The sequence below is a fragment of the Capricornis sumatraensis genome, chromosome 8, assembly GCF_032405125.1.
Source record: "Capricornis sumatraensis isolate serow.1 chromosome 8, serow.2, whole genome shotgun sequence".
Lineage (NCBI taxonomy): Eukaryota > Metazoa > Chordata > Mammalia > Artiodactyla > Bovidae > Capricornis > Capricornis sumatraensis.
In genome coordinates this window covers 22,328,055-22,353,444 of record NC_091076.1, presented here as the reverse complement: position 1 = coordinate 22,353,444, position 25,390 = coordinate 22,328,055, and the positions used below count along the sequence as shown (strand labels likewise).

The following is a 25,390-nucleotide window of genomic DNA, read 5'->3' as shown; positions in this document are numbered from 1 at the left end:
ATTTTCCAATAGTAGGGAGTGGTCTACAAACATGATATATCCATATATAGCTGTTATCAAAAATATCATGCTTTCGAAGGATATTTGAAGCCTAGGGAAAGTGTTTGTGAGTGGAAAAAGTAGGATATAAAATTAGATATAGTATAAGCTCAATTTAAAAAATTCATCCAGTAAATATTTACGGACTATCTGTAGTTGCCAGGCATTGTTCTAGAAGCAGAACTTAACAATGATGAAAAGATCCCTCAAGGAGCTCCTGTGCTAGTAGGGAAGCATATTCTTAAACAAGCACGTAAATACAGAATATTAATTCCAATGATAAGTGTAAAGCAAAATATCGAGATGGGGAGAGAACGCTATGTGCATAGACAAAGGCCTGAAAAGAAATGACCCAAGAGGTTCATGCTGATTATTTCTGGATAGTGTTATTACAAGTGATTTTTTTTCTTTTTTTTTAATCATAGAAATCTTCCATAATGTATATATTTTAAATTTTAATCAGGAAGGAAGAGGTCAATGGCATTTTTTAAAAAGAAAGAAATTCTCTTGGTTTTTTGGATTTTTTTTTTTTTTTCGCCATACCAAACAGCATGAGGAACTTCCCTGACCAGGAATTGAACCTGTGCCTTCTGCAGGAGAAGCATGGAGTCTTAACCACTAGACCACCAGGGAAGTCCAGAAAGAAATTCTTTTGTTTCAAAATATAGAATAACTTTCTGGACGTCCCTGGTATATATTTTACCAAAGTGAAAATAAAGACTGTGATTGCAGTGAGAAAAGCTATAGAGTAAAGTTAGATCGAATTGGAACCTAAATATTGTTAGATTTAAAAGAATATTTAAAGCTATGCTTATAAAATTACATTGTTTTGGTGTCTCCTTATTTCCATGTTCACAGATTTGGATCCTAAACCCGTATATTTCCCTGTGTTTACTTAATTTTCACATTAGTTTCAAGTTGTGATAGGCAGAATCGATAAAATGGATTATTAATCAGTCTTTTTTTACTCTTTTTTTGGTACTTTTATCAGCTGTCTCTTGTTTAGTTCTCTCTCAGTTTTCCTATCTAATTAGTATTTTTTTTTACATTTTCCTAGATTACATATATGTTTATATTTTATTTTTGTATTTTTCCCTTAAGTATCTCAGTGCAACCAGCAACCATCAAAGACACGCCTCTATGTTTGTAGTTAGTAGAATACTTCCTCTGTAGTGATAATTAAGAAACTTGTAGTTAAATATGGACTTCCCTGTAGCTCAGACGGTAAAGAATCTGCCTGTAATGCAAGAGACCTGGGTTTGATCACTGGATCAGGAAGATCCCTGGAGAAGGAAAGTAGCAATCCACTGCAGTATTCTTGCCTGGAGAATCCCATGGACAGAGGAGCCTGGCGGGCTACAGTCCATGTGGTCACAAACAGTTGGACACGGCTAAGTGACTGGCACACATAGTTAAATATAAAAAGCAAGTAGGCATGGGTGTGCCTAATATTGCATTCCATCTTAGATGCATTAAGTGTGGTTACCTCTAGGATTGCATTGTTGTGACTCAAGACACAGTTTCATTTGTAACTAAATTCTTGACTTGGTTTCTTGACAATTTTCATACCTCTTCCACAGATTTGGCAGTACTGTAGTTTTGGTCCGTAAGACTGACTTCCCGGAACTGCTAAAAGGAGATGGTTGGACCCAGTTGATTTAAACCAGAAAAAGAAGGATGACCAGATCCTAGAGACTGATACTTTATATTGTGCAGAACATATTCCAACCTTTCAATTGATGTTTTTCCAGAAAGAGTACTGTTCCTAGGTCTGACTGAAATAATTATCCAGTAGAAGAGAGGAGGTTAAGTCTGATACAACATCCTTGTATAAACCAGTTTTATACGTCAAAGGTGCCATTTAAGTGTAGTTCATTATGATAATGATGACTGGTCTAGCTGCTTGCTTTCAAATAACGCATGTGCTGTTTCAGATAAAGTACCACAAACAAATCTATGGCATATAATTGACAGTGAAATTTTTCTTATCGAGTATGTAGTCTTTGCTTTAAATCTGAACAGTTCTACCCACTTAGTTGTGAGCAGGAGGAATCTGCTCGTCAGAAAGGAGAACAGCCTATAACCCAGTTGAGCTCTGGTTTCATTTGCTTGTTAGACTTATTTTTACTGACATTAGAATCTGTCTGGTTGTTACTGTTGTTCTAGATTTAGAGATACACGTAGAAGATAGGTTTGTTTACCCACTGTTAGATCACCAAGACAAAATTATAAGCATTCTGAAGTTGTTACTGGCTAGGATAGGGGCGAATTGCAAAGAAAGTTAAAGTAATCTACTATCTTATTTCACTCCTTACGTTTGTTATGTAAATTATTTGTTTGTATACTTGAAATAGAACTCTCTATTCTGTATTATCAATAACCTCAGATATGCAGATGACACCACCCTTATGGCAGAAAGTGAAGAGGAACTAAAAATCCTCTTGATGAAAGTGAAAGAGGAGAGTGAAAAAGTTGGCTTAAAGCTCAACATTCAGAAAACAAAGATCATGGCATCAGGTCCCATCACTTCATGGGAAATAGATGGGGAAACAGTGGAAACAGTATCAGACTTTATTTTTTGGGGCTCCAAAATCACTGCAGATGGTGACTGCAGCCATGAAATGAAAAGACACTTACTCCTTGGAAGGAAAGTTATTTAGTTACCAACCTAGATAGCATATTGAAAAGCAGAGATATTACTTTGCCAACAAAGGTCCGTCTAGTCAAGGCTATGGTTTTTCCTGTGGTCATGTATGGATGTGAGAGTTAGACTCTGAAGAAAGCTGAGAGCCAAAGAATAGATGCTTTTGAACTGTGGTGTTGGAGAAGACTCTTGAGAGTCCCTTGGACTGCAAGGAGATCCAACCAGTCCATTCTGAAAGAGATCAGCCCTGGGTGTTCTTTGGAAGGACTGATGCTAAAGCTGAAACTCCAGTACTTTGGCCACCTCATGTGAAGAGTTGACTCATTGGAAAAGACTCTGATGCTGGGAGGGATTAGGGGCAGGAGGAAAAGGGGACGACAGAGGATGAGATGGCTGGATGACATCACCAACTTGATGCATGTGAGTCTGAGTGAACTCCGGGAGCTGGTGATGGACAGGGAGGCCTGGCATGCTGCAGTTCATGGGGTTGCAAAGAGTTGGACACGACTGAGCAACTGAACTGAACTGAACTGATTCCGTGATTCTGTATTAGATTACCATAAACTGCTAAGATTGTATCAGATAGTTCACAAAAACTCAACTTAGTGTTATGAGCATATTGCTTTCTCTAGACCGTTTGTATTAATTTTTCTTTTTTGCAGAAAGCACTTTGTAGGAAGCCATCATTTACCAGGATAAATATAGGCGTAAGAGGAGAACTGCCCTTGGAGGTCCATCAAGGTCTTTTAACTCCTGCAGATTACCAGAAATTTATGGATGATCAGGTAGGTAAATATAAAGAGTAGAGGGGAAAAAAGATACCCTGTTAGAACTAACCATACAAGATGGACTTAAGTATTGGGATTATAATATCTAATAGTTTTTTTTCTAACAGTTTTATTGAGCTATAATTCACATACCACACAATTCACCTACTTTAAAGTATACCCTTCAGTGTTTTTTGGTGTATTCACAGGATTGTGCAACCATCATGTGAAGTCGCTCAGTCATGTCTGGTGCTTTGCGATCCCATGGACTGTAACCTAACAGGCTTCTCTGTCCATGGGATTTTCCAGGCAAGAGAACTGGAGTGGGGTGCCATGTGCAGCCATCACCACAATCTAATTTAGAACATTCTCATTATCCCTAAAAGAAACACTGTACCCATTAACTGTCACTCCCTAGTCCCTTCCTGTTTCTATCCCCAGAACTAAACAACCACTAAACTACTTTCTGTCTCAGTAGATTTGCATATTCTGGGCATTTCATGTAAATGTGTGTTTCATATAAATGGAATAGTATAAAATGGGGCTTTTGTGACTGACTTCTTTTACTTTGCTTAATGTATTCAGAGTTTATCCACCTTGTAGCATGTATCAGTACATCAGTATATTACACTTGGTATATCCATTCATCAGTTAATAGACATTTGGATTGTTTCCACTTAGCTTTTATGCATAATTGTGCCATAAGCAGTTAGATGTATTTGTGTGAACATTCATTTCTCTAGTTATGGAATTTCTGGATCACATGATAACTATGCCTTTTATTTTGAGGAACTGTCAAGCTGCTTTCCATTAGCAATATATGAGGTTTCCAGTTTCTCCACATCCTCTTCAATCCTTGTTGTTGCCCATCTTTTTATAGCCTCCTAAGTAGGTTTGGAGTGGTATCTCACCATACTTTCAATTTGTATTTTCCTGATGACTAGTGATCTTGAGTATCTTTTCATTTGCTTATTGCCCATTTATTTATCTCTCATGAAGAAAAATCTGTGTTCAGATGCAGTGCCATTTTTAAGTTGGGTTGTCTTTTTATTATCAAGTTGTAAGAATTCTTTGGGCTTCCCTGTGGCTCGGCGATAAGGGATCCACCTGCAGTGCAGGAGACACAGCTTTGATCTCTGAGTTGGGAAGATCCCCTGGAGAAGGAAATGGCAACCCACTCCAGTATGCTTGCCTGGGAAATCCCATGGTCAGAGGAGCCTGGCGGGCTACAGTCCAGGGGGTTGCAAAAAGAGTTGGACTCTACTTAGTGAATAAACAAAAACAAGAATTCTTTATATATTCTGAATGCAAATCCTAAAGTTACATGATTTGCAGGTATTTTCTCCCATTCTCTGGGTTGTTATTTCATTTTTTTGTGTTTATGTGTGCGAGAAGCCTCTTTATTGGGGTACCTTCCTTTATTGGTGTAAGAACAAAAGTTCCAAATTAACCATGTCACTGCTTTATTCTCATAATAGATTTTTCTTCTCCAATTCTTTTGAAATTTAGACTCATTTGTAAATATATCTTTCTACATTAAAACTACTCTTCAACTCACAAAGACCCCACTTACCTTTGATTTCTATGGACACATTTTCAATTACTCATTTTATCCACTACACAAAAATCCCACCATTTTGTAAGCAGTTTAAAGGCCCTCAAATGACTCTCCACCAATTCATCAAAATAAAATTACCAAAATACAAATCTTTTTAAAACAATAAAAAATTTCTGTTTCCAAAACCATATTTACAAGACTGACATTCCATCAGCATAAGAATGAAATTGCATCAACATTGCCATCAATGTAAATATTCATTTCACTTTCTTAATGCTATCATTTTTTAGCACAAAATTTTTAGGTTTGGTGTCATCTAATTTTTGCTACTTGTGCTATGGTGTAGTATGTATTAAACCATCACTTAATTCTACGTGTTCTTCTAAGAATTTTATAGTTTTAGCTCTTATAATCCATATGGAGTTTTTTTTATATATAGTGTGAAGAAGAATTCTAACTTAATTCTTTTACATGCATTCTTGTTTCTACCTGTAACATTTGTTTGTTTTTCCATTTTTGTTTGTATGTTCTTTAGGAACCTGAGGAATCTTCATCTGTTATGATAGATAAGAAAGGGAAAAAGCATTTGTCTTGGGGGGACCAGGAGACTCTCTTTCCTGAAGACAAAGATATACCTTTCAGCAGAGTTCAGGTAAAGCAGAGGGAAGGGAGGTGGTATAATATAAATGAAAGTAATTATGATTTGGACTTGAGCTGTTGGTATTCTTGTGCCTGGTTGGGGATTGTAGATTCAGGTTCTGGTGAGTTGAGCAAAGACTGTAATTTTGCATTTTATCTTAGTAATGTTCGGTTTGGTTTGACTACCATATCATTTTAAGATTATTTTAGGAATCTCACAGAAAACCTGAGTGTTACTGCTACTTGGCATTCTATATTCAATGTTTCTGTTCACTTTTAGAAAGTACAATTCAAAACCCCACTATTTGATGTGATGGAAGAGGAAGAAGTAAAGCAATTACATCAGGATGTTTTGCCAGAAACCCAGGATTATCTTCCAGAAGCCCAGGGGGATTTGACAAGTGTCCTCGATGTTGAGTGGGAAGCCCAGTGCTGTGAGCCGAGACTCAGTACCCAGCGTATCGACCTGGAAGGCCACACTGTTGAGGCCAAAGCCCAGGCCATTAAGACAAAAACTAAGAGTGGTATGCTGAAAGACACGACTGTTGGACTAGAAGATGGGGATATTGCCTTGGAAGTGCAAGATTTTCCACTCCAAAATCAGACTTTTCTACCCACAGATGAGCACATTCTCCCCAAAGACCAGAATGTTCTACCCAAATGTCAGGACCAGGATTTTCTACCCGAAGACCAGTGTGTTTTACCCAAAGACCAATGTGTTCTCCCCAAAGACCAGAATATTCAACCCAAATGTCAGGACCAGGATTTTCTACCCAGCAATCAGGTAAAATAAAGTGGAAAGAAGATAACAATAAAAAGAAATAAGCATGTTAAGGCTTGTAGTGCGATTTGCAAGAACTATTGCAGCTGATTTAGAGAGTCATAGTTGGGGAAAAGATAACTTGCCTGATTGATTTCTCACATGTCCAGCATTCTTATTAATGTTAAAATTCTTAGCAGCAGCATATTACCCCTGTCTGGACAATTTACTTTTTAAAAAAACTTTCTTTGTTAGGTAAAATATTTCTCACAGCTGTCGTCTGTTTTGAGAGCTGAAAGATGGGAAAAAAGAGTAGGCTGCTAGTGTCCAACAGTATTTTTAACCCAGGTCCCAAGGCCAGCCCTCCAGCAGAGATTGATTAGACTAAGAGGAAAAGAAAGGGATCAACAGGAAGTAAACTGCTTAGGGCTGTGGCTAGGCTTATGTGGCATAGCGTATTAACTTATTCTCTAAGACGATGGCCTCAGTTAGCTTCTGAATTCCCACTGCAGACTAAAGTATTATTGATTACCTTGTGTTTCTTAACTGAGCAACTGCTATTTTATAGTTGTTCTTTTTTAGAGAGCAGATTTGAAGCCGGCAGTATCAATGTTGATAGGTAGGAGTCGGGGAGAGGTGTTTCCTGTGGATATCCATCAGGATCTTTTACACAGGCATGAAGATGAGGCCTTCATCAGTGGCAAGGTAGAGCAGAAAAAAGGAGAGAACATGAGGAATTGCATTATTTGGGCTTAGTTTGGAACTTTTCAAGATTGTTCTCAGATAGATTTCAAGAAGTGTGGTTAGTGTTTTATTACATATTGTTTCACATTATCTGGAGTTGAAAAAATTACTGTAAGGTTCCTTATAAAGCCTGGACTATTATTTCTATTACTTCATGTTGCTCTCATTGAACAGTTGACAATATATGTTTTTTTTTTTGTCTTTTAGAAGGTATGCTTCAAGGAGACATATTGTGATATGATGAATGAGAAAGGAAGAAAAGAGTTTTCTCTGGAAAGTTATCAGTATCTGCCTCCTAAACTTCAGGACCAGGCCTCCATCAGAGATCAGGTAGAGCTCAGTCAAAAATCCCATGGATGGAGGAGCCTGGTAGGCTCCAGTCCATGGGGTCACTAAGAGTTGGGCACGACTGAATGACTTCACTTTCACTTTTGACTTTCATGCATTGGAGAAAGAAATGGCAACCCACTCCAGCATTCTTGCCGGGAGAATCCCAGGGACAGAGGAGCCTAGTGGGCTGCTGTCTGTGGGGTCGCACAGAGTCGGACACGACTGAAGCGACTTAGCAGTAGCAGCAAACTTCAGGACCAGGCCTCCATCAGAGATCAGGTAGAGCTCAATCAAAAAGATATAGATGGGGGACTTCCCTGGCGGTCCAGTGGGCTTCCGTTGTGGCTCAGACTGTAAAGAGTCTGCCTGCAATGCGAGAGATTTGGGTTCTATCCCTGGGTTGGGAAGATCCCCTGGCAGAGGAAATAGCAACCCACTCCAGTATTCTTGCCTGGAGAAGCCCATGCACAGAGGAGCCTGGCTGGCTACAGTCCATGAGCTCGCAGAGTCAGACACGACTGAGTGACAACACTATTCCAGTGGTTAAGACTCTGCATTTCCACTGCAGGGGTGCAATTCAGTCCTTGATTGGGGAACTAAGATCTCACGTGCTCCGAGGTATGCCCCTCCTCCCCACCCTGCAAAAAAAGAAGAGACATAGATGGAAAATAAAGTAACTGGATTTTATACATTTCCAACAACTGGTAATGTGAAATATAGAATCAGACCCTTGTTTAGTGAACTGTATCAATCAAAGCAGTTCTGTCATTCAGAAGGCTGATAAATCACACTTATATTCTTATTGCGGAATCAGACTATTTTAATTTATTAAGATTATGCTATAACTTTTGGTGAGGCATTATTCCCACAGGTATACTGCTCTTACATGAACAATGTAGGGGAATTAGCAGATTCTAAATTACTTAAAATTTGAGGGGGTTGTCAGACTGTTCGGTGAATGTTTCGGGATTAAAAAGTAAGATCTATAGAGTTGGGTTAAAAGTTTAACATCCCTGTTCAAACTAAAATGTATCAGAATACCCTCATGTGGTACCATTTCCCTGGCTTTCTCACTGAAGCCCAGAGTGTTAAGGTTAGCATGTTGCCCTGATTAGACGATTTGTTTTCTGTGTTTGTTGTTTCTTTTAAACGTATTTCTGAAGCAACTGTCATCTCTAATGCGAGAAGAAAGATGAATTGACTCTGGGGTGTCATCAGTACATTCAACCTAAAATGTAAGACCGCCTCCCTCCCCGCAGAGGGCAGGTAGAGCAGAAGACAGTGGGCACGCTGTCTACTTTCTAAAAAAGTCACTGCAGGTGGTGACTGCAGCCATGAAATCAAAAGACGCTTGCTCCTTGGAAGGAAAGTTATGACCAACCTGGACAGCATATTAAAGAGCAGACATTACTTTACCAACAAAGGCCCGTCTAGTCAAAGCTATGGTTTTTCCAGTAGCCATGTATGGATGTGAGAGTTGGACTATAAAGAAAGCTGAGCACTGAAAAATTGATGCTTTTGAACTGTGGTGTTGGAGAAGACTTGAGAGTCCCTTGGACTGCAAGGAGATCCAACCAGTCCATCCTAAAGGAAATCAGTACTGAATATTCATTGGAAGAACTGATGCTGAAGCTGAAACTCCAGTACTTTGGCCACCTGATGTGAAGAGCTGACTCATTTGAAAAGACCCTGATGCTGGGCAAGATTGAAGGCAGAAGGAGAAGGGGACAATAGAGGATGAGATGGTTGAATGGCATCACTGACTTAATGGACATGAGTTTGAATAAACTCCGGGAGTTAGCGATGGATAGGGAGACCTGGTGTGTTACATTCCATGGTGTCGCAAAGAGTCGGACATGACTGAGCGACTGAATTGAACTGAACTGAGATTACTTAAGATTTGGGCTAGAGCTTGTCAAGCTAGCTTGTATGTAGGTTGCATAGAATTAAAGCTTCTGGCATTAGACTAAGAGTATGATGTCTTCAGTTATTTCAAAATGTGTCAAATCTAAAGAGAGTCCAGGTGACAAAGCATATGTCTGTCATTTGGGCCAAATAAGAGATAGATTTTACTTGTATAATATTGATTGGTTGTCAGTAAACAGTTCTTAGTAAACTCAAGTCCTTCAGTAAATTTGGCTTTGAACATTTAGTCTTCTATACAGTGAAGAAATTCTACTCTTGGGCAGCTGAAGCAGTACACCAAAGGCAGACATCCAGTTTGCAAACCAATTATGATGAAGAACAAAACAAGCTGTTTGCCACTCACAGCTTCCCAGACTTCACCACTTCTGTTGTTTGTGCCTGGAATTATCGGGGACACTGAGTAGGCGTCCTTAAGGGAAATGACACAAGCTTGTTTCCTGGCATTACCTGAGAATAGGTTGGCAACTTTGTAAAGATATTTTCTTGTTGCCTTATCTTATTCTAAATGTGTTGTTGAATAAAGAGTTAGCCCATGCAGGAAAAGAAAAAGAAAAAAACAGAATAATCTAGGATTTGCTTTCAAATACCCTAGGAAAAATGTGGGAGAAAAGATATATGAAAAAACATGATATTGCTAATTGCTGACACTGGGTGATGGGTATCTTTGGATTCCTTATACTATTTTTTTTCTACTTTGATGTATGTTTGGAAATTTTATATTAAATACATACATGCACACACCTGTTAAATTATCCTTCCCTAGTATCATTATTGTGGGCTGTCACTGAAGTGTACAGTACTATTATCAAACTACTACTATTATTTAATAGGTTATTAAATAATAACCTATTATTTTTGCTCAGTTAGTTTTGTATTTTGTTGTTCCTTTAGAGCAAGTGTGTTATGCATCCCTCATGTTTCAAGAAATCGGAGCTTGGAAGAGGAATTGCTTCTGGAGTGTGGTTGGTATGTCTCACCAGTGTTCAAGACCTAGCCCTTCCCAGAGAGTAAGTAGAACAGAATATAGTGGGGAGTAAGTGATGACAGATTCCTTAGGTTTGAATTCCAGATTGGCAGGGCAAAGTCATAACTGCTTCAGGGGTTTAGTGTTAAGGTCAATAACAATGGGCAAAGGTATAACGTCCTCTTGTTCTGTGACTGTTCTGCCCTGTTGAGACTGGTTCTGGCCTCTTCACTGAAGCTTTCGCCAGGGCCCTGGCCTGATGCTACTTCTTGGACAGTTGTTCAAGGTTTCTTTTCTTTTAGCACAGGAACTATGGGCAGGCCTCGCATAATGTGACAGATGAGAGATGGAGAGAGGAGCTATTTCTGGAGCACTGTGAATGTGTCATTCATGAAATCCAGGATCCAGTCTCTGCCAGAGAGAAGGTAGAGCTTAGTATAGTGAGGAGTAAGCGGCAGAAAGTCAATTAGTGAGAGTTTGATACGGGCTTGCCAGAGCTATGCTGCCAACAAGCAATGATGATAGTGTTATCTCTTATTAACAGTATTAGTAATGTTATTAGTATCATTATGAATAACAGCTTAAATTCATTAAACATTTACCATAGCCACAATGGTTCTAGAACTTTGTATCCGTTGTCTCATTAAACTCTCAAAATAACCCTGGGAGATCGATGCCATTATTCCTTGTTTTGCCAATAGAGAAACTTAGGATTGCTTCGCAGATACAGTTAAAAATCCATAGTAGTGGCAGGAAGTGTAGTGTCTACTTTCATGCCCTAATGCATCAGACTCTTCTGACATGTTTAGATTACATCAGGGCTATCACTGCAGCCTAAAGTATTTTCACCAACATCATGCCACTGCTCATGCAATTTGGTGAACGCTTTTGTATCTTTTAGAGCTTATGCTCCATACAGCAACCATGTGTTGGAACAGCTGAAAAATGGCAGGAAGATTTGCTTCTGGATGGGCATCAGCATCTTGCATCCAAGCAGCAGAGAGAGGCTTCTAGCAGAAAACAGGTAGAGCAGACTGTGGAGTGTGAGCAGTGGGATTTAGATAGGGTCATAGGTACCTACTGAGCTGGGAACAGTAAGGCTGAGCAAAAAGCAGATACTTGGTTTATTTCATGGTGTGTGAAACCTATCCTGACCTAAGATTACTCCCTGAAGGCTAGGGTATTGTCAGAAACACTTGTTGCCTATTGGAAAAATTGTATTTTTTACATGTGTATTCTCTTATAAAAGGTGTATTTTTTGGTGTCTCTTCTTTTATGAGAAGGAAAGAAGTAAGTGGTTTCTGAAGGGTCGGGGTCAGGAGGATCTTGCACCCAACAGCCAGGACTAGATCCCCATCAGGAACCTGGTAGAGCATGAGGCAGGATCACTAAGACATTTAGGCTGGAACTTGTTAGGGTTATGTTTTCCAAGAAAATGTCACAGTACTCTGGCCTACTGAGATTTCCCTGTGACTGAAGTCTAGTTTATTCCCATCAGAATTTTACACTGTCTGCATAATTTCTAACTCGTGGTTTTTTGTTATTTTAGAAACAGAGCCTTCAGGCAACCAGCATTGTTAGAATATATGAAAAAGATAAAGAGAAATTTTCCCTTGGTCCTTTTAAAAGAGCAGAAAAAAAGGAAGAAAGGCAGAAAGAAGGACTTGGGCTGAGCTTTTCAGACTAAACTGCAGCTTTATTATTTTTGGTTTAGGTCTCTAAGGTTGGTCTAAGGGAAGGCTGTTGTGTTTTATTCTGCATCACCATTTCTATATTCTGCAAGCCCTTTCTACTTGCGTCCTTTGCCTATTTTTTCCTCTTTTTGAGAGTCTTCTTTTTTTCTCTTTGCGAAGCTGGTCTCTTCTCATCCTTTAGAATTTCAACTTCACCTTCTGCTCTGACCACCTTATCAAGAGTAGGCCTCCTCCCCTTTTATGTTTTTCCTCTGTCCCTGCATTCTGTTTGTTTCCTTCTCCATGCACGAGACAGTTGGTAATTACTTATTTCCATGTTTTCCAGTAGTCTGTAAGCTTTATGAAGAGAGATAGCATACCTGTTTTGTTTACCGGAGTGTGGACAGCCTTTAGCATGGTGCCTAGTACCTGCTTGTCTCTTGCTAAATTTGTTTAGAAAGAATTGGTCAGTCAGTCAGATGTTCATTGAGCACCAGTTTGATGTTAGCCATTGTTTAGGTTTTAAATATTAAAGATAAAGCTGTGAATAAGACTTCGCACTCAAGTTTCAGACTGTCTGAAGAAGAGAGACTGACAAATAAGCGATAATTATGAAGCAACGTAATTAGTGGTAGAGAATGGATAGGCCATTAACTGAGCAAGAAGAGAGGTACCTAAACCTGACTGTCTGATTCAGGGTGCCACTTTAATAGTCAGAATCTCTTCTGCCTGTCCTGCACACCAGCCCTGAAAACCCTAGATCAGTCCTTTCACCTTTCAGACTCCCAAACAATCCAGGTTTATTGTAAAAAAATACCCTCTTTAGTGGTATAGATATAATTATACACATCCATACTTGGGGTTTTACAGTCACAAATAGATCCCCAGTGCTGCTTACCATTTTTCTTAGTTGCTGCTTGTTAGCTCCCTCACACATGGCCCACACTGATAATTCTAAACCTTAAATACTCCATAAAGTTCTTTCTGCAACCCTATACTCTCTGACTTTCATTAAAAAGGGGGCCTTCATTCAGTAACTCCCTTGACCATTTATTCTTTTGCCATTCTTCCCTGTTTCTACTAATCTCAGAGGAAGAATTGTCCTTTTTCTTTTTGGACTGTATGGCACATTAGATCTTACTTCCCTGACCAGGTATCAAACCCAGGCCCCCTGCATTGGGAGTGTGAAGTCTTATCCACTGTACCACCAGGAATGTCCCATCCCAGAGCTGTTTTTCTTTGGATCCGTATTCTGGATTCACTTTCCATGTTTTCTTCTGGGTCCAGTTTTGAACATTATATTGAGAGACTGACTTCTTGTTAAAATCCTCTGAAGAACACTCCCTTTTTTGTTCTAGCAGGCAGTTGACCTGGTTAAGTTCAGGCTCCAAGTTCTCTCTCATCTTCTGTGAACAGCAGCTCCAATGTTAGTTCAGTTCTCAGAGCCTTCTTTATACTCATTAAGTCCATCCCAGGCAGCACAGCTCAGGGGTGATTCTGGGGTGTATGCCATTTCATAGACAGAATTAAGGAATCCACTTTTCTAACTCACTCCTCTTTTTTTTTAATTAATTTTTATTGGATTATAGTTGATTTACAATGTTGTATTAGTTTCAGGTGTACAGCAAAGTGACTCAGTCATGCAGACACATATCTGCATTCTTTTTTGGATTCTTTTCCCATTTAGGTTATTACGGAGTGTTGAGTAGCATTCCATACTCACCCCTCTTCAGGGTACCACATGCATATACTCTCCAGATACTTAGAGCCACATTTCCTACAATTTTTACTTAGAATCAGTGAGAGAGAGCTAGAGGCTTGGAGTGGGCTTACTCCTTGGCCAGTGCTGGAAGTCCGATTTTTCTTACTTTATAATAGTGTGTTTTCCTGTACTTTTGGCTGTACTGGGTCTTCATTGCCACCTGCAGGCTCTCTGGAGCTGTGGCGTGCCGGCTTCTCATTGCGGTGGCTTCTGTTGTGGCGCACAGGCTCTAGGGGCGTGGGCTTCAGTGGTTGAGATGCATGGGCTTAGCTGCTCCATAGTGTGTGGAATCTTCCTGGACCAGGGGTCAAACCTGTGTCTCCTGCATTGGCAGGCGGATTCTTAACCACTGGACCACTGGGGCAGTCCTTTTTTACTTTTATGAAAGCAGAAAAAATAATTTCATTTTTATTACAGCAAAAAGTAAATACAAATAAAAAGGAAAAAAGACCCCAAATTACAGAGATAGCCACCATTAACCTTTTGCTACATATTGTTTTTACATTTTATCTGTAACAAACAAACTTTATTGAGGTGTATAGTCAATTCTCTTTATTCATAATAGTTATGTTCTATAAACGTGCCATAAATACTGCAACTGAATTTTAGTCAATACTGAACCATTGCTTAACTGTTTTGCATGAATTTCTGTTTAGACACCTTATTAAAATGTATTGTTGATTCATTAACATTGGACTCAGGGCCAACGGCACTATAGCTCACGCCTGAATGAAGCTGATCTAATAGATGTATTTTCTCCATAAGGCACATCACAACCTTCTTATGCTAAAAACACTAGGTAGTACTTGAGCACTGTGCTTGAGGGGTGTTTTAAATAGCACAATCAACAAAAAAAGCACAAAAATGCAAAAAGCTTTGGACTCAATGTACATTTGAAAGGATACTTGTTTACAGTATGAAGGCTGAAACAAGAAGGCAGAGCATCACAGTGTTTGACCTTAGCTGACAACATGTGCATCTGATGACTCACATTTTTCCCAGCGCTGCTCATGTCTGGAGGTGACCATAAGCACTGCAAGCATTAATTCTACGATAACAAATACATCTTGGTGAATAGGCAAATTCACAAATAAGGAGTAGTCAAATAATGAAGCCTAGCTGCTTTGTATACCATACAGGTATACAACCCATTGAAAATTTACAGTTCAGTGTTTTTACTATATTCAGAATGTTGTGCAAACTTTGCCATAGTCACTTCTAGAATATTTAATAACTGCCCGGAAGTCACATACCCTTTAGCGACCATCATTCCCCTTTTGCCCCTTACCTCCAACCCCAGCCCTAGGTAACCACTAGTCTACTTTTAAATCTCTCTAGATTTGCCTATTCTGGACGTTTTATGTAAAAGGGATCATAGAATGGCCTTTTATCACTGAGTTCTTTAACTTAGCATAATGTTTTCCAAGTTCATAGATCTTGTAGCATGTAGCAATGCTTGATTCCTATTCATTGGATAATATTCCATTGTATGCATGTAGCATATTTTATTTATCCATTCATCAGTTGATAGGCGTTTGGATTGTTTCTACTTCTTGACTATGAATAGTGAATAGTGCTGCTGTGAACATTTGTTTATATGTTTTTCTGTGATATGTGTTTCCATTTTCCTTGGGTGTATAAGTAGGAGGAAATTGCTGAGACTTATGGTATCCATCCATATGCTTAACCTTTGGGGAGGAACTGCCAAACTGGTTTCCAAAGTGGCACAGTGCTGTTCGTCCTTACCAGCAGTATTACGAGGTTTCTGTTTTTCCACGTCCTCACGAACACTTGTTATTGTCTTTTGTCTTTTTAATTATAGCTCTGTTAATGGGTGTGCAGTGATATCTCATTGTGGTTTTGATTTACATTTTCTTGATGAGCATCTTTTCATGTGCTTATTGGCCATATGTGTATTTTCTTTAGAAAACTATTAAATCCTTTGCCCAATTTCTAATTGGATTATTTATCTTTTGATTATTAACTTATGTGAGTTCTTAATATATTCTACACATAGTACCCTTATTTATTTTGTGATTTGAAAATGTTTTCTCCTATCCTGTGGGTTGTCTTTTCACTTTGTCAGTGGTTTCTTTTGCAGCACAGAAATTTTTAATTTTGATGAAGTCCGTATTATCTACTTTTTTGTGGCTTGTGCTTTTGATGTCATATCTAAGAAACCATCACCTAATATTTCTCTAAGAATCTTGTATCTCTTGCATTCAGGCCTGTGATCCACTTTGCATTAATCTTCATATATGGTGTTGGGTAGGGGCCCAGTTTCACTCTTTTCTGCATGTGGGTATCCAGGGTGACCCAACATCATTTGTTGAAAAGACTCTTCTTACTGACTTCTCATCACTCTTGTCAAAAATCAGTTGATTGTAAATATGAGTTTATTTCTGAACTACCAGTTCTGTTCCACTGATCAATGAGTCTGTCCTTATGCTAGTACCACACTGTGTTGATTAGTGTAGCTTTGTAATAAGTTTTGAATTGAAAAAAGTGAGTTCTCCAACTTTGTTTCAAGATCATCTCAGCTATTCTGGGTAAAGCCCAGCTGGTAAAGAATCCGCCTGCAATACGGGAGACCTGGGTTTGATCTCTGGGTTGGGAAGATCCCCTGGAGAAGGGAAAGGCTACCCACTCCAGTATCCTGGCCTGGAGAATTCCATGGACTGTATAGTCTACAGAGTTGCAAAGAGTCGGACACGACTGAGTGACTTTCACTCATATGAATTTAAGGATTACCTTGTCAACTTCTACAGAGAAGTAAACAATTTTTTTTTTAATGTGGACCATTTTTGAAGTCCTTATTGAGTTTTGTTTTTTTTTTCAATATTGCTTCTGTTTTATGCTTTTGTTTTTGTACTGCAAGGCCTGTGAGATCTTAGCTCCCTGAACAGGGACCGAACCCCCATCTCCTGCATTGGAAGGTGAATCTTCAGTGCTGCAGGAAGGCTTTGTCTAGTTGTGGTGTACAGGCTTTTCATTGCCGTGGCTTCTCTTGTTGCAGAGCCCAAGCTCTAGGGAGTGCAGGCTTTGGTAGTTGTGGCACACAGGCTCTAGAGCGTGGGCTGAGTAGTTGTGGCGCATGGGCTTAGTTGCCTGTGGCATGTGGAATATTCCTAGACCAAGGATCAAATTCATGTACCCTGCTTTGGCAGGTGGAGTCTTAACCACTGGACCAGCAGGGAAGTCTAGAAGGTGAAATATTAACCACTGGACTGCCAGCAAAGTCCCATCAACTTAAATGTTGATGCAGACTGCATTAAATCTGTTGACTCATTTGCCATCTTAACAGTATTAAGTCTTCTGATTCATGAACAAGAGATGTCTTTTCACTCAATTAGATCTTTTATTTCTTTTAACATGGTTTTGTAGGTTTCAATATATGCAATTTATATTTCTTTTATTAAATTTATTCATAAGGTGTGTTTTGATGGTGTATTATATGGATTTTACCTTTAATTTCATTTTCAAATTGTTCGTTGCAAGTACACAAAAATTTAATTGATTTTTGCATACTGATCTTGTATCTTGCAACTTTGCTGACAGATAAATAACTTCTTTTTGATAAATAACTTTTAAGTTAAAAAGATCAAAGTAATCTAAAACTTGTATTTCTAAAAGTTAGAGATCATAATTTGAGCCATGTAATGTCAAAATAAGTATATTAAGTTATGTCAACAGGCTTTCCTAGTATTTTGGGAGAAAATAAGTTCTAGTTTCTTCTCTACCATGGCAGCTGATTGCTATAATATTTTCTTTCAAGCTTTTATTCTCTAAATTCACACCATCAAGAATGTGTACAAATTGAAAATTATTATAGATATGAGATAGTAAGAGATCTAATTTTATATCCTATATTCGATCCCAAGCACACAGTCATAATAGAATGATTTCAAGTGACCATTTTAGAAGGCTTCTGAACATTTTGATTTGTCATGAATTCATCCATGTCTTTGACCTGAGTCTTTTGTTTTTGTTTGGTTAATTCCTTTTATTCTTTCTTAAAGTTTTATTCTTTTATATATATATATGTTTGTTTAACTTTTAAAATCTAGTTGAGCTCAAGATTGCAGGAGGAAAGAATTAGTAGATAAAATTATCAAAAGCGTGCATAGGTCTAGCTTTTGGCAGTTTTGTCACTTTGCACGACTGGACTTCCTAACAGGTTGGTGATGAGTATCAGTCAAGATTGAACACTGAATTTCAAACTCCCCTGGCACTTCAGTCCGGAGTAAGTCAAGAGGAAGACAAGAAAGAGGTATGTAGTGGTAATGGCTTTTGGACATCAGTATATGTGAGATTGGAAGCAATTTGTTGTGTCCTAACATACTGAGCTAGTAGTTTAAGGATATTTTCCTTTCTTGGAAAATCTCTGAGAGCAGAGTCTTAAAAATTTTTACTTCTTTTCTTCAGCGTCAAAAGCAATACCTGAGGTATAGACGACTTTTCATGGATATTGAAAGAGAACAAGTGAAAGAACAACAAAGGCAAAAAGAACATAAGAAGAAAATTGAAAAGTAAGTGCTTTGATCCTCATTGTGAGCTGTAAATTACCAGTTATAAGATTATTTTGGAAGCTAGATTTTAGAAAGAGTCAGGCAGTGGTTTCACCTTCTTATCCATGGTGGAAACAACTATTTTTTATCTCAGTTGCAATATTAAAAGATGGTTAAGAGTTATATTTTTTTAATAGACTTATTTTTTTGAAATAGTTTTAGATTCATAGCACAATTAAACAAAAAGTCCAGAAAGTTCCCATTTACTTCTTACCCCTGCACAGGGACTGCTTCCTCCACTGTCAATATCCTGTACCATAGTGGTGAATTTGTTACCACTCATAAACCTACATTGACACACCATAATCCTATTTTACATATGGACAAATAATACTCTAATATCTGGAAATACTACAGTTTATTTGTCCATTCACTTCCTGAAGGATACCTTTTTTTTCCCCCAAGATTTGGCAGTTATAATAAAGCTGCTTTAAACATCCATGTGTAGGTTTTGTGTGGGCATACATTTTCAGCTCCTTCGAGTAAATAATGGGGAGTACGTTTGCTAGATTATATGGTAAGAGGATGTTCATTTTTCTGAGAAACTACTGCACACCAGGATCAAGTGGAATTTATTCTGGAGATGCAAGGGTGGTTCAGATCCACAAATCAATCACCATGATACACCAAATTGACATAATGAATGATTAAGATCATGTGATTGTCTCAATAGATGCAGAAGAAGCACTTGGCAAAATTCAGCATTCATTCATGATAAAAGCTCTCAACAAAGTGAATATGGAGGACATGTACCTTGACATAATAAAGGCCATATGTGACAAGTCCATAGCTGACGTCATACTCCATGGTGAAAAGCTGAAAGCTTTTCCTTTAGTATCAGAAACAAGACAAGAATACCTATTCTTGCCACTTCTATTCAACATAGTATAGGAAATCCTAGCCTGAGCAGTTAGGCAAGAGAAATAAATAAAAGACATTAAATTAGAAAGGAAGAATTAAAACTGTTACTTGAAAAGAAAGAAGGCATCATTTACCAATATTAGGAATGAAAAAGAAGCCATTACTACAGAGCCTGCAAACATTAAATGTTAATAAGAAGACAGAAAATTTGAACACTTTGATGAAATAGACAAACTCGTAAAAAGAACAAAATGAATGCAAGAAGAAATAGAAATCTGACTAACCCCACACAAAAAAAAATCACTTATGGAATGTAAACAAATTAAATCACTTTTTGAAAAAAATCTTACCAAAAAGAAAAACTCACATTTAGATACAGGCTCAGATGTCTGCGTTCAGTTCAGTTCAGTCACTCAGTCATGTCCAACTCTTTTCGACCCCATGAATCGTAGCACACCAGGCCTCCCTGTCCATCACCAACTCCTGGAGTTTACTCAAACTCATGTCCATCGAGTCAGTGATGCCATCCAGCCATCTCATCCTCTGTTGTCCCCTTCTCCTCCTGCCCCAAATCCCTCCCAGAATCAGGGTCTTTTCTGATGAGTCAACTCTTCCCATGAGGTGGCTGAAGTATTGAAGTTGCAGCTTTGGCATCAGTCCTTCCAATGAACACACAGGACTGATCTCCTTTAGGATGGACTGGTTGGATCTCCTTGCTGTTCAAGGGACTCTCAAGAGTCTTCTCAAAAAAAAAAAAAAAACAAAAAACAGAGTCTTCTCCAACACCACAGTTCAAAAGCATCAATTCTTCAGTGCTCAGCTTTCTTCACAGTCCAACTCTCACATCCATACATGACCACTGGAAGAACCATAGCCTTGACTAGATGGACCTTTGTTGCCAAAGTAATGTCTCAGCTTTTTAATATGCTATCTAGGTTGATGTCTGCATTAGGGGATCCCAAATATTTAAGGGAAAAAATAACACCAGGGTTTATATAAGCTATTCTAGAGGATGGAAAATAGTGAATACTTCCCAAATAATTGTAGAGGCCAGCATAATCTTAGTACCAACCTGACAAGGACTTTATAAGAAAGCAACATTTATAAACTTAATTTCTCTCATGAATATAAATTTTACTTGAAATTAAAATAAGAAGACCTAGTGGCCTGTTAGGGGCACTGCTTCACCTATTACCCCCTGACCTTAGGGCTTCTGCCCAAGCATCTGCCTTCTTCCCCAGGACAGCTTCTTAACTACCCCTGAACTTCTCCCAAGCCATGGACCCAATGGAAGCAGAGCTTTTTGCAAGAACAATGATGATGAACACAATGATTAAGCATTCCAAGATGTATAATTGTCTTTCACTGGGGGAAATAAATATTTTTTTTTCTATTCTTTCTGCTCTTCAATTTTTTATTATTTATATATTTGACTCTGGGAGCCTAAGCAGTAAGAGCCCCCTAGATTAATGTCTTGTTTTTTTGCTATAAAGACTACAAAGACTTCTGAAATTTTTATGTGGTAGTCCGCTGGTGAGAATGGTTTTCCTGTGAGGTGTTTTTATTCTCACATTTTTTTTCCCCTTGGAGACATGTTATAATACTGTTGTCCTAAAAGTGACTTGGCAAAAACTGCTGCAGTAAAAAAGTATATGTGTATGTATGTTTTGGATTGGGATTAAAAGAGAGAGGCTTGGAAAAATCCTTGTGAGGTTAGCCAGGGTAGCCTTTAGGCAGAATTCTGTTTAAATAGTTCAAGGATATTTTCTCTTCTTAATGTTCTTTGGAACTGTAATTATGTAATTCCCTGGATAATAGTTTCAGAATCTAAGGACATTGGCTCTCTTTTGCCATAATTATGATCTGATCTCCATCAAAAATAAAAAAATCTGAATTCTGTGGTGCCCATATATAAGCATTTTTACAGACTCATCAAGCAAAACACAGAATAGAAATTTTAGTTCATCTAATTGAAGCCAAGACATCTCTGCTGTGGGTATTTTATGTCTACCTTAAATCTTCTTATGACATGCCTACCACATGGTGTAGTCAGTGGGGAATTCTTCTTTACTATTCTGCTGACCTTCTTTGAAAGCTTTTCTGCTTAAGGCTTTTGTTTTATTGCCATTTTTCACTGGATAATCTTTTTCTTGTTGGATTTATACTCTTGACCCCAGAAGAAATATGAAGGTCTCTGTCTTACAGATGGTATCAGAACATTAAATCTGTTGTCAATGACAGTTTGCAAATAATATAAAATTATTTTTTGCTTTTTACTTGTTGAAGAAATGAAATGTATGCCCTTCTTTGCATGGGGATTATTTGTTTTAACTTGAAGACAAAAACCACTTTAGCAGCATGCTAAAATAAACATATACCTACTTTCTACATAGGAATTGATAGTAACCACTTTACCTCACCCAGTTGTTACGAGAATCAAATGATATGTCTTCATTTATTCATTTAGCAGCTATTTATTGAGCATCTATTAATTGGTAGACATGATGCTAGATTTAAAGCATATAAAATATGGATGATCCCATCCTTCAAGGATCTTAGTAGATAGATTCCACTGACTAATGGGGAGGCAAATAAATGAATAATTATAGTGTGATATGTTAAGTATTACAAGACAATGTAGCATGTGATTAAGAACCTGGGGAGATATGTGTTCAAGTCCTAGCTCTGCTGCCCACCAGCTTCTTGACTTTGGGAAAGTTACTTTCTATTAGCCCTAGTTTCTTCTCTATAAAACAGGTATAAGAGGAATATACACCTCAGAAAGTTACTGTGAGGATTAAATGAGGTAACATGGCAAATGAACTTAGTGTAGAATCTGGCATGTGATACATGCTCAATAAATGTTAGTTACCAAATATTTAAGGGAAAAAATAGCACTAAGTTTTACATAAAATATTCCAGAGAATGGAAAACAGGAATACTTGCCAAATAATTATAGAAGCCAGTATAACCTTAAAATCAACCTGTCTTGGATATTAAAAGATAGCAATATTACAGACTAATTTCTTTAATCAACATAAATGTAAAAATATCAAGTCAAATATTAGTAAAGTAAAATCTTTCGTCTAATGTCTGTAGAAGGAAAAAATTACAAGAAGGTATGAGAGCACAGAAACTCTTTGGGGGTCCCGATATAGCAGTACAGGGAAGACTTCCTGGGCTGAGGTATTAAGGGTCAGAAGTGTATGAGACACAACTGGAACCGGGTGGACCAAGAGTAGATAGGGATTCCAGGCAGAAAGACTAACACTGTAAAAGCAGTAACACGAAGAATATGACACTTCTGAGCTGGATGTGGTCGGAGCTAATAGAATGGCAAGAGGTAAGCTTTATACAATGAGGAAAGATTATAAAGAATTTTGTATGTTATAAGAAGGAATTTGGATTTTATCCTGAAAACAGGAGCCACTTAGATACATTGTGAGGAATGGGTAAAATGGCTAAGACTAGATGTTAGGAGATTATTATTCTTTTTATTTTACAGATGAGAAAATGAGCCCCAGAGAGGTTAACTAAGTTGCTTAAGATAAAGATTGTACTTAACAGTGGCAGAACTGGGATTCAATCCCAAATTTATTCAGTTCCATCACCTAACTGCTTTGAAGTCTGTAACTTCAATAAGTTATAAGCCAGGACCAGGGAGGCAGTGACGAGGAGGCAGTTTTAAGAGCAGAAGACATAGAATTGATAAGATACTGCTAGAGGAGAATTCAAAGATAAGTTCCAGGTTTATGGCTTAGGCCACCCTTAGCCCTTTTACCTAATGAGCTGCTTTGAAACAGATTTTCCAGCAAGGAGGTAGAGGTGGAGAAGATAAGTTTAGTTTGGGGCAAATTGGATTTGAAGTGCCTTAAAGGAAATTCAAGTAGAGCATCCAGTGGGAAATATTAGGTTATTTTTAGTAACGATTTCAGAAATCACTAAGGAAGAATACTGCCAGAATCAAGAACGAGAGAAAAAGGTTGAACAGGAAAACAGGATTGGCAAGCAGAGATTTAGACTGTGCTAGATTAGACCTTAATCCTGTTGTACCGAAGAGGAAGATTTCTTTCATCTCCTTAAGAAGTTATTTTTCTAGCAGACACCTCTTTTAACTCCTGAAATAAAGCTACTTCTTATTCTTGAATGCAGAGTTCCCTTTATTTGACAGTGTTAGTGTTGGCAGATTTCTGCGATTGCTCAAGAAGTATGAATTCATAGAGCCAAAAAGCCTTCAATTTTAGTTCTAGATCTCTACCTATTACAAAGTTTAACTTTGTAAAGGATTAGTGGCGTGACCTTATATGAAGAATGACTAACAAGAGTTTTTGAGTTGTTGTAGTTATAAGAATGTATTTTTAGTGTACTTTGCCTATGATACCGCTTTCTCTTCAGGATTCTTTCCAAATGTAAATATTGCCATCTCCTTGTTGTGCACACACTCAGTGTAGCAAGTTGACAAATCAATTTGCAGAGTTTTATATTCTTACTCTCTTTTACTGAAAGTTTGACATTGGGTTTAGCATGACCCGAGAACCACTGTAATTGTATTCACGTCAGTGCCCTGGGAAAAACCCGTGTGTTGACATCTTGATTTCCAACCTAGTTAAATTTCTATTGTGTATCAACTAAAAAGTATATTTACGCAAGAAGCTTTAAAGACATTTGAGAGGTTTATAAAGTAATTGTTTTCCTCAACTTTTTAAGTTGGTTTTGCCATTTTTTATTGTTATGATCCTTTCTGAAACTACTGTGTGGCTTGAGAATCTAACCAAAGCTGTGGATCCTTTTCCCAGATAAATACCTTTGAGACACTCAAGTGGAATGTCAAACTGGCAGGCAGTTAAATAGGTTTAAATCTCAGAGGAATGGTCTATGCCGGAGCGGGAGCTTAATGAGTTACAGATGATAGGGGTGGTCACAGAAGCAGATGGTATGCAGAAAGTCACCTAGGGAGAAGGCATAGAATAAGAAATGGACAATGCCTTCTTCTAGAGGAAGAAATAGACATGGTGTATTTCTACTTATGTACTATGACCTTTTCAAGGGCCACAAACTATTTTAACATCTAAGATATTTTGCTCCCTCGAATCAGTTTTTGCTGCCGTGGGTATAATGTCGCCCCTGTTGAGAATGTAAATGCCAGATGGATTAACCTGTAGGCCACCAATGACCTTAGAGAGAGTTGTTTTGTGGAGTGATTGATGGGTCTTAAAAGCCATATTGGAGGGGAGAGGAGATCAGAGAGGAAAAAGCTAGACTCTTAAGGTATTTGACTGTGAGGAGAGGACTAACTGGGGGGAAGAAGGGGAAAGGGCTGATTACATCACTGCTAGTAATTGTCCTGTTACCAACAATTTCGAGTAATTTTCCTGTTACCCACGTTTGAGAAACAATGCTGACATGTTTCCTTAGCTCTTAGTTTATAGGTATAGAGAATAAATGGTATAGAGAATTATGTGTGTGTGCGCTAAGTCACTTGAGTCGTGTCTGATTCTTTGTGACCCTATGGATTGTAGCCCGCCAGGCTCCTCTGTCCATGGGATTCTCCAGGCAAGAATACTGGAGTGAGTTGCCATGCCCTCTTCCAAGGGATCTTCCTGACCCAGGGATCGAACCAGCGTCTCATGTCTCCTGCGTTGGCAGTTGGGTTCTTTACCACTACTGCCACCTGGGAAGCCTATGGAGAATTATACCAGTAACTAAACCATTCTGTTATTATTCACTTGGCTCCATTGAAGTTTCACTCTTGAAAACCTGAGGCTTCCCTGGTGGCTCAGTGGTGGTAAAGAATTCGCCTGCCAATGCAGGAAACACGGATTTGATCCCTGGGTGGGGAAGATGCCCTGGAGAAGGAGATGGCAACCCACTCCCATATTCTTGCCTGAGAAATCCCATGGACAGAGGAGCCTGGTGGGCTATAGTCCATGGGGTTGTAAAACAGTCAGACACAGCTAAACAACAGCAACCATTGAAAACCTCAGTTCGATTTCTCATCTGTAAAAAATCTTTTCATATTTGCATTTTTCACCAGCTCAGGAGTTATTGAACTAATCAAATATGAATGTCCTCAAAATATTTACTTTTTAAAACTGGCTCTCTTTGGGAAAAGATCTTTATGTAAATAGATCCTTGGCGAAGGGCATCTATGATCC

The 25,390-nt window shown here is 38.3% G+C and overlaps 1 protein-coding gene across 1 annotated transcript in view; it reads left to right on the top strand.

Moving 5' to 3' along the window:
• The window catches only part of CCDC15 (coiled-coil domain containing 15), a 48,981-nt gene that overhangs the window by 9,046 nt on the left and 14,545 nt on the right, over positions 1-25,390 (top strand). The window contains exons 5-13 of the mRNA XM_068978450.1: positions 3,346-3,468; positions 4,157-4,171; positions 5,544-5,660; positions 5,928-6,431; positions 7,359-7,481; positions 10,299-10,373; positions 11,273-11,395; positions 17,984-18,076; positions 18,232-18,335. Coding sequence (XP_068834551.1) covers positions 3,346-3,468; positions 4,157-4,171; positions 5,544-5,660; positions 5,928-6,431; positions 7,359-7,481; positions 10,299-10,373; positions 11,273-11,395; positions 17,984-18,076; positions 18,232-18,335 — 1,277 coding nt within the window. The remainder of the gene's footprint in view (positions 1-3,345; positions 3,469-4,156; positions 4,172-5,543; positions 5,661-5,927; positions 6,432-7,358; positions 7,482-10,298; positions 10,374-11,272; positions 11,396-17,983; positions 18,077-18,231; positions 18,336-25,390) is intronic.